The following is a 25,580-nucleotide window of genomic DNA, read 5'->3' as shown; positions in this document are numbered from 1 at the left end:
TACAGTACTTGGTTCTTTCTCTAGTAGAAGTCACTCTTCAACACTATTGCTTTGCCCTTGGACACTTTGTATACTCATCATTCATTTATTGTTTTCGTTCACTTTAGAGTTCTATTCTTTTTAACCTATCCTTGGCCTCCACAACCTCTCATCCATTTTGTTATGCTTCTCCATGGCCAATCTTCCCAAAGTCCCATCATCAACTCACATGGCAAACCTTCAACCACCTGAGTACTCACCAGCAAGTACCATGGGATTGGCATTCGGCTAAGAGGGGGATAATGTTAACCCTGGTGCAAATAAAGGGAAAGAAAATAAAAAAGATGTAGGACAAAGTGAAAAAAAGGCGATCCAATGAAAAAATAGAAGGAAAAGGGCCAAAAGCACAGGGAGTAAATTTAAAAGTCCTGGGCGAGTGCAAAAGGACAAAGGCTAAAATTACACCCTAAATCCTTGTAAAAGAGTGTCAGACTCCCTCCTGTGCAATTTGTAAAGATAGACGAGCATGGGTGAAAGAACAATGTAAATAGAAAGGGAATAGGGAAAGAGAACCTTGGCTAAAATGGCCGATCATGTAAAAAGGGATGAGCGCCACAAAGAGGAGTAGAGCATGTATAAAAGGCAAAAAGTGAATGAAGAAGCTTATTATTGTATGCATAGTTATTTTCAGACGCGTCTGAAATGAATTTTAGACGTCTGTAAACGTCTGAAAAACAGACGTTTGAAAACCCCATATCAGACTTGACGTTTTTTTAAATTAAAAAATGTTGATGACTTTACAAAAAAGCATATAGAATGTGGTCGCCTTTATCTGCCGACTCTTTCCCTGGATCCAGGCAGTCTGAAACACACACTCTTGAGGAATCGTGACTGAAAATGACTGAACTCAGCCTGAGGAACTCCACAAACTGTGGGAAACACAGCTCTCTACTTGGAAATCGTAGCCTCATTGCCAGTGCCACAGAGGGAGGCAGACACTAGTGATGCTCCTGGCTCGAGTTCTCTTGGTCCACATCAGAGGGAGGAGGAGGATGATGATGACGATGATGACGATGATGATGATGATGAGCAGGAGGAGGAGGAGGAGGAGGAGGAGGACTGCACTCTTGAGAATGATGAAGATGATGAGTAGATTAGTTGATGACAGATGAATCATGAATCATGATATATGATGTGACTCTATTATGCAGTTTTCAGTTTTGCTTTTGGTTGTTCCCTTTCAGTTTTTAGTCTACTATGTAGTTGGCATTGGGCAACTTGGCTTGAATCTTGATGACAGATGTATCATGTATCATGTCAATTCCTTGAAAGTTGAATGATGAATCATGAATCCTTCTATATTGACTCAAACTCTCGAGTCTCAGTCTTCAAAGTTCAAGAGTTGTGCATTGTTCTTTTATTTTGAAATTAGCACATGTTTATCATGTTTATCATATCTTAAAGTTGTGTTGTTAAAAAATTAGGGTCACGTATGATTCAGGTCTAGGGTCTGAATCATACTCGTTTCATACTTTCATACGCGTTTGCGTTTGACGTTTGATTCACGTATGGAAAAACTATGCTCGTATGTAGCCAAAACTAGCTCTCCTCCTCTTCTTCTTCCTCTTGCTTGTGCTTATGCTTGAGAGAGGGGGTGTGAGAGAGTGACTGTGTGAGGGCGAGGAACCGGTGGTGGAGAAGCTTTCCAATCTTCTTCACTCATGTTTTTCTCTTCTCTTCTCTTCTCTTGTCTCACATGTGGCAATGGAGCTTGGAGCTTGAGCAGCCACCTCCCATCTGATGTGCAGCCATTATCGACTGCAGCTCATCACTAGCGGTCTATTTTCAGCCATCGCCTTGCTGTTTGGAGGTCTCCATTTGCTGCATCATCATAGCACTTGATTAGCCTACCTTTTTAGCATTTGGTGCTAGGGGATAGATTGCTGCCATCTCTCCCACCGGGCCATTGTTGGAGTACCTACGTTTTTGCTGTCCAACAGATTGTCTACATCAGCAAACACCTCTCCTATTGTTGCCTCAGTTCCTTGACACTTTGGTGATTAGCGTTTGGTGTTTTCCACGCTCCGACTGGTGGTCACAACACTTGGGATCTGTCTTTGATAGACATCACTCTTTGACACTGCATTGCGCCGCCCTTGGGCATTCTGTACACTCTTACATTCATTTACAACATCCATTTACTTCAAAGTTTCTTCTTCTGTGTTTGTCTTTGTGTTTGAGTTTTGTGTTTAGGGGTTTGTCTCTGTCTAAGTCTTTGTGTTTCAATCTTGGTTGTACATGTTGTGTTTCCTCAATGCAAACCCTAGCAAATCTTCACATGATTTGATTGTAGCAACAATTAAATGTTGTTGTGCTATCAATTTCCTGCCTTGGGATGCATGCACGACAAAAGCCCCAAATTTCTTCTTGAAAATTTTAAAGAAATTAAAGAAAGTTTTACCTTACAATCCGAATTTTTGTAGAAATGTCACCTCCGGAAGTGTGCTAACAGTAACTAGTAGCTGGAATTTGCCTTGTGATGTGTGTCAAAGCCAAAAAACTAAAAAGCCCCCCCCAAATTTCTCGCACCAATGTTGAAGAAGTGGTGCAATGTTGTCGATTTCAGTGGAGATTCATGCACGGAACTTGAATTAGGCAAAAGCCTCAACTTTCCTCGAGGAAATTGTGAGAAATTGGGAAAGTTGGCCGAACATCCCCAAATTTCTTGGCACGGAGTGTGAGAAATTGAAAATTTCTTTGAAATTAGGTATGAGATGAGCAAGATGGATGAGAAATTGCAGAAATTTTCGAAAGCCCCAAATTTGGAAGATTAGGATTGTGCATTTTTTCTCAGATTTGCAGAAAATGGCAGGCAAGGTTGAGAAAATGGCAAGCAAGGTTGAGAAAATGGTGGGCAGGGCTGCGAATATTACGAAGAGGGCTTAGAGAGGCTGTGTGCCTACAATTGCATGCAAAACTATGTACAGGACTTCGTGCAGGCTGAAAACAGCAGCAGCACCTCCTCTAAAACAGCAACTTCTCTTCCTTGGGCTGAACGTTGGCTGACTGTAGTAGGACCTTGGCGGAGCGGCACCAGTTGATGGTGGCTGTTCGGAATCCGTGCGTGAGAGAGTGTGAACACAAGACAATGAGCAAGAGTGGGCAGCAGTTCCACACTCAAAGGATGCAAGTGTTTGAATAATAAAATGAAAGTACAATAGGTCTTAAGTAAGTTAGACTTGTCCCTAACTCAACTAGAGTTAATTTAACTCTAGAACTCCCTAACTCAACTAGATTTATTTTTACTCTAGAACTAACTTTAGAAGTGGTGCCACAACTTATTAATGTAGTTGTGTTCACACTACAAACCAAATAACTAAAACATTGGGCATTGCCCATAAAATCGGCAAATTCTAACATAGAGTACAAACTATAGGCTGGAATCAAAGCAAAACAAGTCTAATGGATGGATATGAAAACACAGCTGCAATGAGGGCCTTGGGAAGGCAGGTGACAGCACATCTGCTGTGACGGGAAGCAAGATGGCAGCCTATAGACAGCTGATGATGATGATCATGAAGAGAGTACATATATACGGTTTCACATAATCTCATCACGTGACAATTCTCATCAGCCACATCCACAGCCAATCATATCTAGCCACAACCATTTATATCAAACGATGATCCACTTTAATCAATCGTCCTTACAATCACAATATTTCAACTCGATGCTAGATATGCTCAATGCCCCATCCTCATAAGGTGCCACCAATGATCCATGGTGCTCAAAGTTGTAAGGCCCCCATTATGAGGAGAAGCAATATGTGAGCCCGGGTATTGATTGAGTCTCGACTTGTATGTCAGATGAGGTCTACGTGATCGGATGGCAAAAACGTGACCCCATTGTGGGTCTAATCTCTGGGTTAGATGGAGTACTTAAGCTGGAAGCAACTCGAGGCACATTGCATCAAGTTGCAGGGTAAGGGAGAATATTTATTAAGTGGAAATTTCTTAGTAGCTTAAGTCAAAAATGATGTGATGAGGTGACACAAATGGTCATGGCTAGTGCTCTTGACATGGGTGAGCTAGGTTTATCTGAGATCTCCTTTAGTCCTCACTAATGACTCACGAGTTTGTGGATAATAGACACAAAACCCCTGTTTATCATGTGGTCCGCTATATAGTTTCTCTCTTTTTGCAAGTGTTCTTTGATAGATGGTCTTATTATATGATTAAGCATGGCACTTCAGTGTTTGGGCCTCCCATATTTCTTTTCAAATATTCAAATGATGTTGCTGTGATTAGTTTGTTTAAACTTTAACACATGCATTGAAGACATTAAATGGACATATCTATCAATGAATACATGAGACAATGGCCACAAATCATTACAGGACAAAGAGAGCAGATATAGAACTGAGTCAAGGCAGCCCACTCTTCCCCCTAATGCAAACTATCAAGCTGAGTTGAGATAGCCTACTCTACGCCCTAATGCAAACTCTCAACCAAGTATCATTAGGAGTAGAGGCATTCCCATTAGCAGCTTTAAAGTGGGTGAACCCTCTAATAGAATGCAAAGCTGGTGATAATTATTTTCCCATGCATCCTGGCATGAAAAGTCAATCCCCACCCTTAAGCTGCTTTTAGCCTCATAATGGACAAAATGGGTAGTATGCATGTAATGGGCAGTATGGCCAAAATGACAGTAGCATGTATATAATGGGCAGCATGTTTATAATGACCAGTATGGCTTACATGGGCAGCATGTATATAATGACTAGCACGATCAAACAATGCTTGGGAAAAAGTAGCTTTTGCTCTCAACTTTTTAATCAGGACCTTGGCACTCGTGTGATATTTGGTTCTGGCTTTGATTGTGTATGTAGATGCTATTATAATTTTTTTTTTTCAATGTCAAATATTTTCTGTAGTCTATGTCAGGTGCCTTCTAGAGGCTTGTAAATGAGGCTGACTTTTTTTCCCCCCAGATAATTCGAGTTTGAATAGATTTGATGTTCAAAGGAGAAAGAAAGGAAAAAAGGTGCTATGATTCAACCTTTACATTATATATAGATTGCAAAACAAATCAATTATTGGAAGTTTGTGGTAATAAATTTAAAGATTTAAAGTAGATTTTTAAGAATTTTGTAGCCTGTATTATGCTATGTCTTCTGTTCCAATGATGCCTAGACTTCTAACAGGGCTATAGGTCAAATTGTTATTGGCTTGCTTTTTTGTTGCCAATCGGGGGTTTTGTAGGATCTGTCTGTCTCTCTCTAGTGTCCTTACAGTCATTAGAAGCAATCTCACATTGAAATGGATGACTGCCCTCCACCTCTTACAAAGGGAGACATTCAAATGTAATGACAAGCAAGATAAAGGGCCAATCTAAGGTTTGCTCAATGGTCAAGTTTGAGAAAGGGAGTGAGGTGTTAAGCTAAAAGATGAGCATTTCATATTAAACCTTATTTAGCTCATGTTTACAGCCCCAAAACTCAAACTCTAATGCCACAAAGAGTTTTTGTTTCCCATAAGCAAACTTCCATTGTTTGGTTGGTTCCTCATCTATAAATTAGATGGTGTGCACTTAGCATCCTGTTCCATTCTAGTCATCAAGTCCCCATCAGCATGTGGTTGTCTAGTTCCTTAATCGTTGCTGCCACTCCATCCAGCCCTTGGCGGCTTCTTTCCAGCTGCCTACTGGAGGTGCCCATCTGCTGCATTTTGCAGCCCTACTGCCTGGCAACTTTATCCAGCCCATCCCATGACCAGTCCAGCCCTATGTTCTGCTGTTTACAGCTGTTGCCTGGTTGCTGGACAGCATCTTCTCTGTCTGACTGATTCTTTGACGATCCTCAGCATCTGACACCCTGTTTCCAGCTGCTGCCCTGATTCCCAACCACATGGACAGCTGTGTTTACAGATCAGCTAAGTCACCCAGCTGTTGTGTTGCTCTTGGAGGTCTCAATTTGCCAGACACACTTCTACAAGCTGTGTTTTTCCTGTCTGCCCACTCTGTTCAACATCAATTGGTGGTCCTAGCTTGGTTGTTGTGAGATGCACAAACAACATGTAACCAATTCACAATTGCTGAGACTCCTTCCTCTTAGGAAACTATGGTGCCTTTTTAGGTGTCTCCATCACAGGACGCCTTGAGGAGACTATCATGAGGACATGTATTTTTGAAACCTAACTTAACATGTGGATTAATTTTTAATCACACGATTAAGTAAATGTTGCACAGGTGAGGTGCAACTGGGGTTAACGTAAATTTACGAGCCCAAGACCAGAAGAAATTACAGGATGTCAAAGGCAAAAGTTGCTATAAGTTATGTCGCACAGGTACTTGGTGGTATCTGGTGCCAGTTGTTAGCCTAGGTTATCCATTTGGCCATAAGTGTCAGTTGATGATATTAGAGAAGTGGTGTTTAATGGTACCTAACGCCAATCTGATGGTCAAAGATGGCGCAGAGACACTCGGGAATGGAAGTTGCCTAGCCAATTTAATTATTGGCCAGTCAAATTATTTTTTAGGGCACTGAAATAATTATTAGATTAATTTTCAGTATTTAAAAATTAAAAATTAATATTTAATTATGAAAAATGTTGAAAAAACCATTTGGAAAGGTTGCCACTTGTTAAAAATGCCTATGCAAGATTGAAAAACGTCTTTAGAGGCTAGAGAGAAGCATTTTTGGTGTATTTAGTCTGCAAGAGAGAGGGAGGAGATGTTGCTGGTTTGATTTGCAACCATTGGAGGACCTTCAAAGAGGCAGCCAGGGGTTGGAGAAGACCAATCAACAGCAGGTGACAGCATCTACAGGCTGTTGAGACAGGGCAGCAGCAGTGAATGACTGATTTTCTTTAGTTCTTTGCATCTACAAGCTGTTGTGGCAGGACAACAGCTGCATTTGATTGATGTTCAGTCATTCTTCGTGACAAAACTCTGAAATTTCTCTCTCTACAGCTTTTCCTCTCATCTCCTAACCATTTCACAGCTTTGCTTCGAAGATCTCAACATTTGGACCCTTGGAGGCCGAGAAATTTCAGATTTCTTTGCCGTAAATCCTAATCTGTAGCGGAAATTAGGGTTTAGCAGCAGCCTCGGGAAATCATGCTAGAAATTGGAAGCTCCAAGACTTGGATTGAATAGGACCGAAGTTGTTTTTAGCCTATTCAAGTGGAGGGACCAGCAAATAATTGAATTTGAGGCATTTTCCATCTCTGTCAAAATGGGTGAAGGCCAATTGATTGCTCGAATCAAGGGGCAAATCAGATTAAAGACTTGCTGGTGATTTTGAACAGCAAGGGGAGTTGGAATACCGAAAGCGATTGGGAGAATCCCATTGCAAATCAACTTCTTCTCAATAAAACTAAAGAAATACCGAAAGAGGCGCCAATTTTGGGGCCAATCGGATGTGCATTGTTTAAGATTAGTAGGTAAATTTGTATTTTCAGATTTGCACTGATTGTTTGTTGTTGTAATTAAGTTGTAATCAGGGATTTACCACCCATCCATGGAAGGAAGGTTGGTTACATGGTTCCATTGCCGAGATACCACTCAGTCCCTTGATTTGGTGGGCTCGAAGCACTTGATTGCAAGCCAAAGCTTTGTGCTAGTGCTGATTTTTACTCTTAGCTGAGAAATTACAGCAATATGTCTTCATACAGTGAGATGGACTCAAGCAGCGATGATGCCTCTCAATATGAACATTCACATGAGAATGAAGGGAATGCAATGCTTGGCCTTGGACAAGGCTCAAATCATGGACAACAAGCTGAAAATGTTGTTATTGGGCAAGATGCACGGCCTTAAAGAGGCTGATGACTAGCAAAGCGAAGAGGAATTTGATGACCAGTTCAAGAATTGGATGAGGACAGCAGCAAATCTCTTTGCTGAATTGGCAAAGGATCCTCAATTTACCCAATTTTTGAATGCTTTAAAGAAGGACAGCAAAGGTAAGAAGACGAAGAAGACGTTTTCTACTCCTTCGGGACAGCAAGATGCATCGAAGATAATGCCAAACCCTTCATTTGAAGCTCCCAAAGATGTTAATGAAATAAAACAGTTGGTACCTATGAGGCAAGCAATGCAAATGCAAGGCCATCACGGAAGTGCCAATCCAATGGATTTTGGACAGCTAGGCGTGCATGCTATGATGGGGCAGTCAAGATATTTTGGTGGAAGCACGATTTTTCATGCTATGGTTGGACAAGAACCGCATATGGGAATGTATGGCACAAATCCCTATGGTATGCCGCAGCCAATGTATGAAGTGTAAGGCCCAATGTATTTAGGTATGACTGGAAATATGCAAAACCTTATGTATGGCAGCATTGGCTTGATGCTTGGGGCACAAAGTAGCATGTTTAGTACTGCATTTGCACCCTCGAATTCTTATGGGGCTCAAGGAACGAATGCTTAGAAAATTGACCTTGCCCATCCAAAAATTAATTGGCTAGGCCATTTGCAACCCAAAGTGGTCCCATGCATTAATTGACCCTTGGACAAGCATTAATCCATTACACTGACACTTAATGGCCAATTAATGGTCCTAGGGGTAAACTAACACCAAAATTCACTTAGAATCTAACAAGTGTAACTTGTTATAACTTTTGCCTTTGACACATATCTTTTTCACAAGGTCCTTCGGCCTTCAATTGTGAAAAAGTAGCTTGCATCTCACATGTGCAACACATGTGCATCTTTTAATTGCACATTTGATTAATCCTTTAATCAAATGTCAATTAAACATAAACAAAGCATCAAATTTTCACGTCCTGGTGACAGACCACCCCCTTGAAATCCTTGCAATTGACCTTGATTGCACTATAATGTATCAAAGCAAACAATATTGCACTGGAATTTTCACAAGGCATCATAGTCAACATAACATTGGCCACTGCTGGCTACCTATCTCTTATGCCCACCATTTGCTGAAAATTTCCAGCCAGCATAAACATAGCATAAAGCTCAACAATAGTCTAGAATTGTTGCCAGAAACTCATCGGATGCATCCCAAACTCTTGTTTTTCAACAGTGCTAACTACACAACCATAGTAAAGCATAAATCGAGCCAAAACCATGGCTGAATTGTCAATGTCATTCAATACACATGCTGCTGTCCATAGAACCAGCTGAATACCACTGAAACTAATGATCATACATTGAAAACCAGCACTCGTTAATCAGTCTCTCATGATCATAACTTGATGCAAATGTACAGTTTCAGAGCTGCAGTGAAAAACATACTCATCTGCATACATACCATAGTGACTAGTACACTGAATAGTGACTTCATGGCAGACATACTATTAGCACAGTACCTTGGATGCATGCTGAATACATCCGAGATCCACTATACACGAGAGTAGTTCATTCATGGAGGAGTGGAAGTGCTATCTCCCCCTTGAGTATCAGGTGGTACTTTGGACCCTTGCCCTGCTGAACCTGAAAGAGCCCGATCCAAAGTCGACTTTAACTGAAAGGCATCGAGGTAAAGCTGCAACAGCTGAGGATGGTCTGCCAAGTCATCCTCTTCTATCCATTTAGCTTCCATTGGTGAACAGTTGTGAAACTTCACCCAATAGCTTATGGAAGCTTTACCTTTGACCTTTTCTCTTTATGTGCCAAAATTTGCTCGGATACCAATATCTCATTCAACTCTTCTACATTGGACTGAATTTCAGCAGATACATCCTTAGGCACATCAACATAAAAAGGCCTCCCCGTCCCGGCAGTGTCGTCACCCAAGTGCAATTAACTACCAAGTGACTATCCACTAGGCTAGTTCTTTTTGTTGTTCTATACTACAAACATAGTTTTAATAAGCTTGTCTTGGGAGGGTTTCCCAAGCCTTTCTTCTATAAACTGGCATATAATACCTCATTAATAATAACAATTATCTTCATAGTTAGAGCTAGTTTTAAAAATACGCAATCTTTACCCTTTTGTTTTCAACATAAATCAATTTTTGGAATGTATACGCACATTGTTTATTAAAATAAACTAAGTAATGGGAACATTACATTCTTTCCTCCTTAGAACTCCTCTGGGTTTGTTGGAGGAGGTATCCTTTTACAAGGGAGAAAATAAGTTTGTTTACTAAATCTATTTATTATAGTTTATATGATATCATGACGTAGAGACGTAGGAAGACTAGTAATAAAATACATGGAAATTTGTTTCTATCATCTATTAGGAACATTTAAAGCTATAAGTAATCCATAAGATTTTTTACGATGTTTAATATGTTGATACATAATGCATTCAGATAAATTTTGCAATATCACATTTCATTATGACCAGTAGAAATATTATATATATATAATTGTAGTAAATTGATTTTCTCTACATTCCATGTAAGTTGGTACATACATTTCAATCATTGTAATATTGCTAAAAGATATGATAATACACAATTTTATTTGATAATATAGAAATCTATTAATATATATGTAACTATAAAGAATGATAGTGGTAGTATTTTGAATCTGTGTTAAATGATATAAAAATCAGAATGTGTAGTTTATATAAAAGTCAAGACATCAAAACTTTAAAAGAGCGATTATTTTGCATCAAAAGTGTGCCTAAGCTTGGACTACTAGCATCAATAACTATTAAAAAGAAATGCTAATAAAAATTTGACAATTGTAGAATAGATGTATATGGTTGCAGATGCATTGAGTTGTAGATCTTCAAAAAATATTGTATCTCATCATTTGCTTAGTTTTAATAAAATAAAAAGTGTGAAACTTTAATAATATTTTTGTTGTTGAAGTTTAAACTTTTGATATTATGATTGTTGTCTATGCTACAGATTTTGATTTTTTTATTATTTGACAAAGATTTTAGAATACTAACATTACTATTCCATTACACTGATGTGAATGGATTTTTGTATTATCAAAGAAAATAATTTTACTATATTTTTAAAGGAATATTGTAATTACTGAAATGCATACAATAGCTTATATTAAACATAAAGGATACTATAGTTGCTTGTAAAGAATACTTTTACTAGCTTGTAAATAAAGTATGATATTGTAAAATTTATATCTGAATGTATTATATATGAACATATTAAATGTCACGATGTAAAAATCTATGAATTATTTATGTTTGTATTGCATCTAATGGGTTATGGAAACAAATCTTTATGAATTTTATTATTGATTTTCTCATGACGTTTGTACATCATGACATGATATTGACTATAGTAGATATATTTAGTAAACAAGCTTATTTTTTTCCTCGATAAAAGATCATGACTATATGACACTGTTAAGTTTTCATGAATACTATTTTTTCTCATCATGAATTTGTCGAAGTAATACTTTTTGATTGTAATTGTAGATTTTATAATCACATTTGAATAATATTGTTTAAAAATCTAGATTTTAAGATAGACTTTAGCTTAGCTTTCCACCTCGAATACAATGGCTAAATTGAAACGATTAAAAATACTATCCTTTACTTTTTTAGAATTTATACCATTAATAGACAAAAAATTAGGATCAATATTTATCTATCCTTCAATTTGTCTATAATAACACTTCACATTCTGCCATTGGTGAAGTATCATTTGAAGTTCTGTATGGAAATAAACTATCCATCCCCATGATCACTATGGCTATTGATGTTTCAGCTTTGTGCATACTTTAACTAATGATCATAGAAAAACTTAGAAAAAGTGATTAGAAAGATTAAGTAACCACAATTAAGATATATAGCACACTCCCTATCTCAAGCACAAGCTCAAGCAAGCAAGAACAAGAAGAAGGAGAAGAAGAGGAGAGCTAGTTGTTGCTATAATAATAATATGATTTTATATTTATTTATTTTTGTAAATTTTCTTTGTTTATTTACTATACGATCGTGACTTATTATGTGTGGATCTATATATGACATTAGTTGCATTTTGCATGATAGATAGATGATAGGTAAATAATGTGTTTTGTGTTGTGGTGAGTAGATTATTAGGAGGAGTTATGTGGATTAAATATGTTGAAGAAGCACATTTTAATGCATAGAAGTTATTTATGATTGTAGTGTAGGATTATTGTATCCTACATCCATAGTCAAGGCCGTTTTAAGGACTCATACTCTATGTAAATCCTACCTACAACTACTATTTTAAGGACTCATACTCTATGTAAATCCTACCTACAACTACTATTTTCTTTATCCCCTCTTCCCCCCAACTTAAGAACATTGCTCATTTTTACCCCCCCCCCCCCCCCCAAGAGGTGCCTACTTTTGCATCGTCATAAAGATATCCATTGAGTTGAAGCCATCATTGCTTGGGTACTCATGACCAAGTCACATCTTTGTGACATGGATGGGGTGGGGTGGGTCATGGGTGCCATGCCCTGAAATAGACTGTGCCAGTGTGGGTTGTTTTGTGGGGTGTTATAATACATACATCACGTTGGTGTCGGACCCACCTTAAAGAAAGAAGAGCCCTAAAAGGAGATGCTTTTCAATGATTTTTTAAAGCACAAAAGCCTAATACAAATTCATAAGACATTCATGGGAGGTGGTGCTTACGCATGCACAGGGAAGATTGTATCCAATCTTGTGTCGTCCATGCTTTTCTCTATTCTCTTATCTCTTGCAAATTGTGTTCTTTTCAATTTTGAGTTAATAATTTTTGTTGTACGATGAAGGATCTCAATACTTATGCTTTTCTTAATTCTCTTTTCTCTTACAAATTGTATACTTTTCAATTTTGAGTTAATAATTTTTGTTGTATGATGAAGAATCTCAACAATGCTTAAGAGAGAGCATTGTGTGGAATGAAATAGGTTTAAGAGAATTCAACTTAGCTTGGATGCTTGGTTGTAGATCAATCTTTATATTTGTATTGTAATGTGCTTTGTAGAACTTCCTAAAGCATGGGTAACAACAAAACTTGTGTAAACATCTAGATAATCATGTTTTTGCCATGATAAATATATCCAATTTTACATTGCATGAAGATGAAACCGAGATAGTAAGAAAGATTATTTGACTTTTTTGTAAATTCATTTCACGTTTTCAGCTGATTAGTACCATGGTGAAGAACATTCCATGAAAGCAATTCTTTATTTGTCAAATAATTTGTAGCACACTTGATTTTGTCTTTCTTTGAAAGAGCTTTCTCCTCAAAATAATCATCAAATTGACTTAATCAAGACAAGATAAAGTTTTCCATCATTTTTACTATCAAATTTAGCAAATTGAAAATATCTAATATTTTCTAACTCTTATTTTAATAATCATAGACCAAGGTTTACAAAATATTTGATGTGGGCATACATGGTGAAACATGCTTTAGTTGTCGAGCAACTTTGGGATTATGTATCTGGTTCAGAGATTAAGCTTGCAAGCCCCACTGCATAAAATGCTATAGGTCCATTTGGCTCATCGTCTTTCATGAGTGGATCTTCCGCTCTAGCCCCAATTACATCTTCCACCCTCGATCAATAGAGATGGAATGGGCATGATGCCTAGACATATGCTTTGATTGCATTCTTGTACAAAAGACAGGTTATCCCACATATTTGGTCATGCACAATGACCAAGGATGCTTGGGATAGGCTTGGTTTATTGTATTAGGTGCGCAATGAGGCTCGTGTAAATAGGCTATACAACAGAGGGTGATTTAGTGGATGTCTATATTACATGTGCCAAGTACCTAACGACGTAGCTTGCAAATATTGATGTTTTTGTGTACTTGGCAAAATGTATTGTGTTTTGTTTTCCAAAAGCTGATCTATGCGTGCTGATAAAAAATTACAACTTGTGTATAGTGATGTTTGTGGACGTATGTGTGTCAAATCCATCGAGGGATGCTTGTACTTTGTTACCTTCATTGCTGACATGACTCGTTGGGCATATGCTTTAATGCATAAATTAGAAGTATTTGCATTCTTTAAAGTCTTCTCGCCCTTGGCTGAAAATAGTATTGGATGCAAATTGATTACACTCTGTACAAATCGAGAGGGGGAATACATGTCATGAGAGTTTAACTTCTTTTTGATTGAAAAAGTATTATACATGAATGTACTATGCCTTCACACCTCAATTAAATAGTTTGGCTTAAAAAAAGAATTGCACTTTGATGGAATTGGCACGCCGTATGCTTTCACACAATAAGTTGCCTCCAAAGCTTTGGCTTGACACTATTATGTGTGCAATGTATGTGTTGAATCCTAGCCCCACTAAAGCATTGGTTGAATGTACGCCTTATGAGGCTTGAACTGGACGGAAACCAATAGTGTCACACATCCGTGTCTTTGTTTGCTTGGTATATGCTTTCATGTCACAGCCTTAAAGACATAAATGGCAAAAAAAGGCTATCAGATGCATTTTCATTGGTTATAGTGTAGAAAGTAAAGGGTATCACTTGTACTTGCTAAGCTAACATAAGCATTACATGTTGAATTAGCCACTTAAACAGCCCCAAAAACGCTTAATTACTAAACCCTAAAATGGTGTACGATTTGAGAGAGTTTTAATACAATCCGTGGTACGAGGTTGCGAAGATTTCTATGAATAGGCATGTCGCCCTCCATTCAGCCCAATCTTGTTTTTGCAGGTTTCAAGCCCTCTAGCTTTGCTACCCATATCCCATTTGTAGAGGACATCTCAGCCGAAGCTACCCATTGCTCTCTACATCCATTAAATGCCTGTTTCCAGCCTTCATCGTGCAATTTTTATTGTTGACTGCTGCTGTCTAGCTCTGACATCCGCTGCTGCAGATCACTCTCCTACTGCCACCAGCTACCACGTGGGAGTTGACTGCTGCGTTTTCCACTGCTGGCTGCTGCCGTGCTGCAGGTGACTCTAGAACAGCCTGTGTTTTGTACTGCTGGCTGCCAGGCCATCACTTGTAGGTTCTCTTGCTGTTTTCTCTCTCCTTTGGCTGTCCGACACTGATCTGGCACCAGATATTGCTGCATTTGTTGTTTGACATCTGGAGGCTGCCTTTGTTGTGTTTTGGGATTTGTTAGGAGTACGATACTCTCTTCAGCTCAGCACTTCTACCTTGGTCTTGGAGATAGGAGAGTTCGGGGTACAGTTTTCCTTCTTGCACGGTTTGTTTGCTACATGAGCATTGTATATTCAGCATTTAGTCATTCATTCAAATTCCATTGTGTTTATTGTCTCTAAGCTACCCAACCCTAATTGTGTTCTTTGAGTTTATGCTTTGTCATACGCTTTCATTTGTATTTTTGCATTAGGGTATTTCTTCATAATATGAACCCTCCATGAACAAGGTTTTTGTTTGTGAAGGTTGGTACCCTTGATGGTAATTTGCCAAATGCCATGTCCTGTGCGCTCGCTGTATGAAAGTTATGATCTGGAAAATGGCCTCTATCTCCATGGGTGTCACATCAGACTTTGCTCTAAGAATCTCATGGAGCACTGAGGGTTTACTGTGTATCATGCATGGCAATAGAGTAATCTGAGGAGGCTCCATCTGTGTCGAAACTGATGTGGTTAGTCTGGTGGCCCAAAACAAGTGCAGAATACATGAGAGTTGGGGTGATCATGGTGTCAAATAGCCACTACCTAATATATGGATTTTGTAGGTATGTTTGGTGGCAATGTCTCTCTAGAAGCACCAATGATGGATATCCCTTGGTAAGACAATCTCCTCCCGTCTACGCCATGGAAAAGCAACCGGATGTGGCAGTAAAAGTGACACCCAAGTAAACATATGAGCTCACCACCTCCGTTGGTTGCCCATCCAGAGTGAATGATAATCCCTTGTGGATGTGGGCTGATGTGTGGAAAATGAGGACCTTGATTTTCCTATGGCTCATTGACAATCCTATGTCTAGGCAAAAAGCTATGGAGGCCTTTGAGGTGTCTCTAAAGCCCCTCTCAAGTCTCTGAAATCAAAACGATATCATTAGCATACAATAGAAAGTGGATATGAATACATGCCAAGTTGAAATCAGCTCCTCCTCCTTTGATGATGTAGTCCATGATCTCATTGATGTATAGCCCAAATAAAGTAGGTCATGATGGGCAGCCCTGATTCACTCCAGTGGTGTTAGCAATCTCTCTAAACATTGCTTTGGGGCATTTGAATCCTCCTATTACTCACTCATACAATGCATATATGCCCCATATGCTAATGGCACTCCTAGAGTCAACAAGTAGTGATTTGTCTCTCTACAGCGTATCAAGAGCTTTGCGAAATCGTCTCTCTCTTGATCCGGGCTTACTCAATCATGCATCACATGGTGAAAATATATTCCATCGTGGAGATGCATATTTGAAATCTGCTTGTCTTGTTGCCCTCACGGACTTTGGCTCAACATAGGCGCTCATCTCGATCTAGATCACTGCTTTATATAACTTGGCCGGCAGATAACCAATCATGATGGTCCGATAGTTTCCTGGATCAAAGAGATTCCTAGTCTTATGGATAGACACAATGGTGTACACAATCCACTTATCAAGAAATTCTTGTGCAAGGGCCCTATTGAACACGAGAGCAATTAATGATACAAGGACCTCTATAGCATATATGAGATACTTCCCCTAGGTATCAGTGTGATTGGGTGCCCATCCATGCTATAGCCTCCTTATAGTCCCCTCCACAAAGGCTTAGAGAGCAAAGTGTGCCGGTTGCACAAGGCCCCATATGGTTTGAAGTAGGTACCTAGGGCATGGTAGGAAAATAAATATGCATATTTGATTGCTCTTGGCTTTGATAATTCCAGAGAAACATGAAATGGAGATGGGGACGCCAAACCTAGAGAATGGGGACATGGGAATGGAAATGACATTAAGAAACATTAAAATTCATGAAAAAAATTTAATATTTCACTCATAATCCATGTGGAGTGTTAAAACCAAGGTATATAATCCACAAGGATAAATCATTTTAAGTTTTAACTTTAAAGATATCATGCATCATTCTAAAAGTAGTCATTGTAAATTGAATTACAACTTACAAGGCTCAAGAGTCAAGCTAGTCAATCATAGAATGCATAATACATATGTGATAAAACAATGAACAATGAACTAAACTTTAAAGTCTAAGATGAAAGAATATGACCCATTGGCAAAAAACTTAAAAGACTAAAAATATGAAGCCTAATCTTTGAAAGAACATGCTCATTCCCTAAAAAAAGACTATAAATATGAAGTCTAACCTCTAGAGTAAAGCAAAATGCGGCATGTCAAAATAGTCCAAAGGGCAACTGCAAGACTACAAGTACAAATATAATGTCAGCATGGCACAATGGCCCAAGTGTCACACTCTCAATGATGATAATATCATATACAATGTACATATGTCATGAGACTCATGATAAGCAAACTAAATCAAAGATCATCATCATGATCTAAGGCTACTCTTGCTACTCTTGAAGTTCCAGTCTCATCATCATGTGTACCATGAACTGCTGCATCTTCCTCAACATTAGCATGTGTCTCCTCTTCTTGTTGCATCTCCCACTTTGTGAATGGATCGGGATTTGTTGTCATATTGTTACATAACATCCTCAAATTAGCACTAACAAATACCAAATCATTTTCTCTCTCCACACTAAGATGGTCTTTTCTTTGAAGCAATATGAGCGTATGTATTCTACAATTGGTCCAAATAAGAGGAGCTAATTGACCCAAAATGTGGATGGCTAGCTGTTGCAACTTAGGACCATCCGAACCATAGTCCTCCCACTACAAAGCTACCCCAATCTTATAGTGATTTTCCTGCACATCTCCACAACCACAAGAATCCCAAAAGGTCCTATAACATGAAAGCTGGTCTTTGATCTTTCATCTATCCCAATCTTGGAGTGATCCTCTTGCGCATCCCCACAACCAAAAGAACCTTGAAAGGTCCTATAACATGAAAGTTGGTCTCTGATCCTTCGTCTAGTGCCATGATCAGGCACTAGACAAGACAACATAAGTCTCCATGAATCCATAATCTCAATGTCATTCTCTTGACCCTTGCCGTGAAACTCAAGATCCACAACAAATGCAGTTGCATGTATGGGTGAGCTATAGGAGTTACACCTCGTCACAACTAAATGACTTATCTTCTCATATGCTTTATCATTTGGTGCCAACTCTCGTGGCTTTTCATTTAGTCTATCCTTAGCCTCATATATCTTGTCAATGCAAGGTCGCATAGTGTCCATAACCCTCAATAAATGCACAATAGGTTATACCATAGCATCTACCTATTTTACATCATCCCAAAAAGTAGAGCTATTTGCTTTCTCCATGTATAAGATACTTGTAGGAGTATCTGCCAATGCTGATTAAGTGAACTTATCACTAAGAAATAAGTGTCTTAAGACACCTCTGCATTCTCTTAATTTTCCTAGCATCAAGAAGTTAAAGGCTAATCTAGTGTCGGAGTATTTTAAAAGTGTATTCTTTAACCGCAAAGAGAATAGATGGCGAAGAAATTGGTGATTCAAAACAAAGCTAACCATTTGAGCTCCTTGCTCTACGACAGGTGCAATCCATGACAAGTTTAGTAGGTTATTCAAGCAATGAGCCATACAAAATGAAACTGTGATATGCGGATAATATCTCTGGATAATAGCACATGCTGCCCTATTTGCGGGCTCTCTAACTGTAATAAATCCCACAACATGCTCTAGGCCAATAAGCTCAATACCTATAACCCACTTTGCTGCAAGTACAACTGCTAACTTTTGTGTCTCCAATGCATCATGTAAAGATATGAAATACATTTTTCCATGAGAATAAGCAGCCATGCCATGAATGGATCGCTTGCGAGTATCACTCCAATCATTAGCAAAAATTAACGAAACTCCATTTTTAGCCCATATGCTTTTTCTAGTCACTGCTGCTTGCTCAACAAGGTGTTTTTTCTTGTTGAGTAAAGTGGTGCGTAAGGTCTCTGATGATGGAGGTACATATGAAGGGCCATACTCACTAATCTTCTTGCATATCAATTCAAAATATCTTGATCTGGCTGTAGGAAACTAAATGTGATCATGATAGAAAAAACGTGCCACCGATGTATCCACCTCTTCCTTCTTCTTGGGATCCCAACTAGCATTAAGTGTGCTCTATCTATGTGCAACATGTGATGTTGATGCCATGGCGGATGCAATGCTTGAATAGGTGTGGAGGTAGTACTTCTTGATACTCATCCTACTCTAGACACATCTGATGGGAATGGTATCACAAAAGTTGCAGGGTTAATTGCAATACATCGTGGTCTAGATGCAATATAAGCTTGTTGACCTGCTACACGATCATGAAGCTCCCTTTGCTTCTTCAAGGTCACATTAGGAAAAGATTGCACCTTTGAATTTGGCTCACGTAGGAGATGAGTTCAGACCTAATTATGCATAAGATGAAACAAGTGGCAATTGTATTCCATATTCTAATATCTAAGTAACTTTGAAAAATTAAAATCAATAAAACTTCAAAATAGAAATGCTCGGTTCAATGGATTACCTTGTTTGCTTGTATAGGAAAAGCTTGCAAGCCCATGGTCAAGATTCTCCACCACTGAATGGGTGGTTAATATTTACTTCTTTCCACCATGGCCAATCATCAGACCTTCCTTGACCACCGATACGACGAGTGGGGCAAGAAGATGAAGCCATTTCAAGCTGAAAACTGAAATAGAAATGGCTGAAGAAAAGCCTAAAGGTTTGGCTACTAAGAGAATCGAGAGAAGGGAGAAGGCTCAAGAGTGAGGGAGCAATTAGGAACTTAGAAGAGAGAAGGGAGAAGGAAGAAGAGAAGAGGAGAAGAATGGAGAAGAGAGAGAGGAGGAAAGTAGAGGAAGAAGGAAGAGGGAAGTGGAAAGTTGGAGAAGAAGAAAGAGAGAAGAGGAGGTGATGGTGTTGGTAGTTGCAAGCGGTCAGGGGAGGCTCGTGCAGACCGGATGGGGGCAGCAGATTGGATGGGTTGGAGATGGTGATGGCAATTGCAGGCGGTCAAGGGAGGCTCGAGCAGACAAGACGGGCTAGAGATTGGAGCGAAACGAGTAGGTGGGAGCAAAACGAGACACAGGAGCATTGGGTAAGTGGCATGCCACATGGCGTTTCATGTCCGTTTCCTACTGTGTTTTTTTATCTAAAGTGGGATATTTACCTTCCACTTAAAGGTCCAAATTGAACCTCTAACCAACTTCCACTAGTCATATGCAATGCTCATGTCGAGCGTTGCTTAGACCTTTGTTGAGAATATCTGCAGGGTTGTCCTGTGTTTTGATCTTGGTCAATGTAATTAGATCATCTTCCAGAATCTGTCTGATAAAGTGATATTGCGCATCTATATGCTTTGTGCGTGAATGATATATGGCATTCTTAGCCAGATACACAGCACTCTGGCTATGACATCCCAACTTTGCAATATCCATAGACATGCCGAGATCCTCTGTAAGTCTGCTCAACCATATAGCTTTCTTAGAAGCTTCAGTAGCTGATATGTATTCAGCTTCAGTAGTACTCAATGCTATGATGTTTTGCAACGTGGAGCACCAAGAAACTGTTCCACCAGCAACTATAAAGACATACCCGCTAGTGGACCTACGAGTGTCCAAGTCACCTGCCATGTCTGCATCACAATAACCTTGCAAACTAAGTGCACCCTACCCATAGCAAATACATTTTCTTTGTGTACCCTTTTAAGTATTGAAGAATACACTTGACATCCTTCCAATGTGTTTTGCCAAGATTTGACATAAACCTGCTAACAACTGCCACTGCATGAGCAATGTTTGGACGAGTAGCAACCATAGCATACATAAGAGAGCCACAAGCTGATGCATAAGAGACTCCCTTCATAGCGTTGGCTTTTGTAAAAAGATGGCGTACCAGCGAGACAATAGGGTTGGCAGGGAGGAACATGAAGTGAACTCATCAAACATGGAGAAGAGAAGAAAAGAGAGAAGAAACTCTAATGAATGGAATGATGAAGTTTCGAATCATGGAGTGAATGTGATACAAGGGACCAAGGATGTCGTAGCACAAGGAAGATGATGAAGACAGCCACGAACCACGAACCGCAATGTTCTCCCAAAGGGGTGCGAGGGTAGTGGAGAGGCTGGAGAGAAGAGGTGACAGACTGAATAAATCAGCCGTGAGGAATGAATGAAAGAGTGGCCTATAAATAGGCACAATAAGTCTAGGACGGCGTCCCTTTTTGGGATTGGAAACCCTAAACGCAAAACACAGAAACACAAAAATGCAAACTACGGGTGAAGGGTAAAGGGTTTCTCAACACCCCCTCTCAGGCCCAAAAAGGAGAACAAGAGAAGAGTGAGGTGGAGATGCAATGCTACATGCTGAAGAATGCTCATGCAGCAGGTGCCACTTGGACAGTGTCCCTCGTGGGGAAATTGTTCACTTGCCCAAGCGCCCTAGTACAAAGATGATGAAAACATCCAATACATAGGAGGAATGTCGGATGTTGTGTGGTGCTGAGAACCATAAGGATATGCCCGTACTCGATCTCGGGAGGTGGCTCCATGCTAACCAAGTGACCAAGGTAAGAAGAAGAGGAGGAAGAAGATGTAGAGGATCCCAAAGATCCAAGATTTCCACCGGAAAGGGAACTTGGAGGAAAGAACACTGGACAGAGTTAACTGGAGAACCCGAAACGCAACCTCGGGAGAGAAGCCACTAGTTCCGTGCATCCATGCTGGAAGGAATACGAAGGCCGCGTCACCAAGTCGCGGCTGAACCTTCGAGGTCCCAATCTAGGTGGTACTTGAAGATCTTGGGTATTAGTAGAAGAGATGACTGGTCGAAGAAAGCCACCCCAAGAAAGTAGAGGATGGGTGAAGAACTTCATATGGAGTAGGTTCCCCCTTTGAGATGGGAGGTGGAGGGGCTCCCGCTGAAGTCGAAGAAGAAGTAGATGCCCCCTCTGAGGACAAAGAAATAACATCCATTCTGAATCCCCCTTTGAAGTAGACAGGGAATCCAAAAACTCATGGATCACGGACTTCGAAATGTCTGATGATGAAGGAAGTACTGCCGGTCGTACTGAAGAAGGTATCTGGGGTGCCGAAGAGCTCCCAGAGATAGCCTCTCGAACCTAAGTAGTCGAGGGTGGGGAAGGGTGGAATGAGCAAGAGGTGGACAACAGTCATTGTCTCTCAGTGGAGTAGACTGGGTAGCTGAAGAAGAGGAAGGAGTTGAGCAGCCCACTGTCTCTCGAAGGAGCGGATTGACGAGATGGTATCAAACAATCACTATCTCTCAATGGAGTGGACTGCAGAACCACGTGCCGTGGTAGCCATTGTACTCGAAAATGGGTGGAAGAAGATTGCTGTTGGCATTGCGACGATCTCCAAGAGGTCGTAGCGCCAATCGATCCTCCATGTGCTCGAAAGGACTTAGTGCGCATCGGATGCGTCTTATTGCCTTGAGCATAGTACTCTGATAGCCGATGCAGAACAATCTCTGTGGACAGAAAGGAGAGGTGGCACAAGGAGTGCCTGGTAGAAGACGCATATACTTTGGAGGGGTGGGGAGCAAAGGTCGAAGTCGGCGAGCATTAGTAGTGTGGCCGGTGATGCCACAGTAGTAGTACCCAGTAGTCAGGTCATCTATTGGTAAATAAGCCATGGATACTAGTGTGCCTTGCTGAAGAAGGAAGAGGTCAGCCACCATGAACCACGAACCGCAATGTCCGCCTCAAGGGGTGTGAGGGCAGTGTAAAGCACGAACTGCAATGTCCGCCTCAAGGGGTGGGAGGGTAGAGGATGTGACCGGTAGTAAAAGCTCAGTAGAAAAACGCAGGTGAGGAGAGAGAAAGACTTAAAACGCAGGTAGTAGGTGAGAGAAAGACTAAAAACGCAGGTAGGACAGCCTGCAAGAGAGAGAAAGACTAAAAACACAGGGAACAGGAGAGAGAGAGAGAGAGAGAGAGAGTAAAAACGCAGGCAACAAGACTGTGATAACGTGGTAGGTTGTACGGCAGTAAGTCTGCACAGGAACAGCAGTCGCCTGGCTAGAATCAGCTCCAAACCACGTGAAGAGGGCTGGAAATCAGGTGCCAACTGATGGAGACAGCAATGGACAGCTTCGGGTAAGATGTCGTCCGCGAACGGGGTGTAAGCAGCAAGCTGAAACACCTGAAATATGCAAAAACGAGATTTTGATGCAGCGAAAGAAGAAGAGAAGTGGATGCCGAACCCGCCACCGGTCTTTGCCTTTACTGGAGTGGAGGATCTTCGTTGCTAGGTGAGCAGATCCAACTCTGATACTATGTCAAAAGATGATGTACCGGCGAGACAGTAGGGTTGGCGGGGAGGAACACGAAGTGAACTCAGCAAACATGGAGAAGAGAAGAAAAGAGAGAAGAAACTTTGATGAATGGAATGATGAAGTTCCGAATCATGGAGTGATTGTGATACAAGGGACCAAAGATGCCGTAGCACAAGGAAGATGATGAAGACAGCCACGAACCACGAACCGCAATGTCCTCTTGAAGGGGTGTGAGGGTAGTGGAGAGGCTGGAGAGAAGAGGTGACAGACTAAATAAATCAGCCGCGAGAAATGAATGAAAGAGTGGCCTATAAATAGGCACAGGATGGCGCCCCTTTTTGGGGCTGCAAACCCTAAATGCAAAACGCAGAAACACAAAAATGCAAACTGCAGGCAAAGGGTTTTTTAAGGGTACCCAAAAGGCTTAGCTTCAGTCATGTTAAATCTGTTCAGTACCTTTTCAATGTACTTTTCTTGAGATAAGAACAACAATTTCTGCATTCTATCCCTGTGAATCCTCATGCCCAATACATGCTTTGCATTCCCCAAATCTTTCATGGAGAAAGCTAATTTCAGCTGATCTTTGAGAGCATCCAAGCTAGTCTTTCGTTTCCAAGCTACCAACATATCATCCACATACAAAACAAGTATGATGGGGCTGCCATATGTATCCTTTTTTATGTACAAACAATGATCTGCATGGCTGAGTGTAAACCCATGAGAGAGCGTAAAAGTGTCAAACTTTTTGTACCATTGTCGTGGTGCTTGCTTCAGCCCATACAAGCAGTGTTTTAGTTTACATACCATGTGCTCTTTTCCAGGAACTACAAAGCCCTCAGCTTGCTTCATGTAGATTTCCTCATCAATGTCACCATGTAGAAAAGTTGTTTTTACATCCATTTGGTACAGCTCTAAGTCCAACACAACAGTGAGAGCAAAAAGCACACATAGAGCAAAAAGCACATGCAGAGTGGTCATCTTTACAACAGGTGAGAAGACCTCTTGGAAGTCAATCCTTCCTTTTGTGCATACCCTTTGGCAACCAATCTTGCCTTGTACTTGGGTTTCCCATCAACTGTCTTGACTTTGTAAACCCGTTTGTTTGGAAGAGGCTTCCTTCCTTTGGGCAATGACACAAGATCCCAAGTATCATTAGTATACAGAGATTTAATCTCTTTCTGCATAGTTAGCTCCTACCTAATGCTGAATTTGCATGACTTGGCCTCTTTATATGTAAGAGGCTCACCCTCATGTGTAAGCATCACATAGTGCAAAGAGGGATTATACCTATGTGGCCGCCTTCTTAAACGTGTAGACCTGCGTACGCAATGATCTACATTTTCAGGAATTGGGTCTACATTTGGAGGTATGTTATTTCCAGCATTTATTGGCTGCTGTAAGCCATTTTCAGCATGCTGTTCATGCTGTACGGCACCTTCATTTTCATTACCAGCACCTGCATTTTCATAATCAGCAAGTCTTTCTTGCTGTCCGTGACCTCCTTGTGCTTCTATTTGCTGTCCATCATTATCTAGCTCAAAAATAACCGGCAGATCATTAGTTTCAGCTTGTGGTACAACACCATGAGGCTCATCATTTGAAGTAATAGGTGGCTGCAAATTTTGACATTTGACATTTTTCATGTCTTCTTTGGAGGCCAAAGTACCTTTCAGCAATTTTTCCTCATTAAACACAACATTACAGCTGCAAATAATTTTCTTAGACTGAGGTAGCCACACTCTATAGCCAAATTCACCCTCATCACCATAGCCCATGAAAATGCCTTTGGTGGATTTCGGGTCAAGTTTGTTCCTTAGCTCATCTCTAACATGCACAAAAGCATCATAGCCAAATATGCGTAAATGGTCATGTGAGGCCGATTTGCCAGACCAAACTTCCTCAAGGATGCTATTATTTAACAACTTGTTTGGAGAGCGGTTGCAAATGTGAACCGCAGTTTTAAGTGCCTCTTCCCAAAATTCATGAGGGAGATTAGCAGTGGATAGCATGCACTCCACTCTTTCACATAAAGTCCTATTATATCTTTCAGCCATTCCATTTGAAGAAGGGCTGTAAGGAGTTGTAAGCTTCCTCATAATTCCATGCAAGTCACAAAAAGACTTGAATTCAATAGATGTGAACTCACCCCCATTATTAGTTCTCAAGCATTTTAGCTTTCTACCTATTTGAGTTGTCACAAATGCAAAAAAAGTTTTAAAAACAGCAAATACTTCACTTTTCTTTTGCAACAGATAAACCCAAATCTTCTTGGAACAGTCATCAATAAAAGAAACAAAATATGCAACACCACCCAATGATTTCACGGGCATACTACATACATATGAATGCACTAAGTCCAAGACATTGGACTTACAA

The 25,580-nt window shown here is 40.2% G+C and overlaps 1 protein-coding gene across 2 annotated transcripts in view; it reads left to right on the top strand.

Annotated features, from left to right (window-relative positions):
• Nucleotides 1-25,580, top strand: part of LOC148026846 (coiled-coil protein) — an 84,481-nt gene that overhangs the window by 24,407 nt on the left and 34,494 nt on the right. For both annotated transcript variants that reach the window (XM_087691386.1, XM_087691385.1), the window contains exon 2: nt 4,970-5,022. In XM_087691386.1, the coding sequence (XP_087547512.1) occupies nt 4,970-5,022 (53 nt within the window). The remainder of the gene's footprint in view (nt 1-4,969; nt 5,023-25,580) is intronic.

This window comes from Lygodium microphyllum, chromosome 13 (genome assembly GCF_053477565.2).
Source record: "Lygodium microphyllum isolate KBCC chromosome 13, Lygodium_microphyllum_v1.1.10, whole genome shotgun sequence".
Classification (NCBI taxonomy): Eukaryota; Viridiplantae; Streptophyta; class Polypodiopsida; order Schizaeales; family Lygodiaceae; genus Lygodium; species Lygodium microphyllum.
The sequence above is the reverse complement of the archived record's forward strand: the minus strand, read 5'-3'. Positions and strand labels throughout refer to the sequence as shown.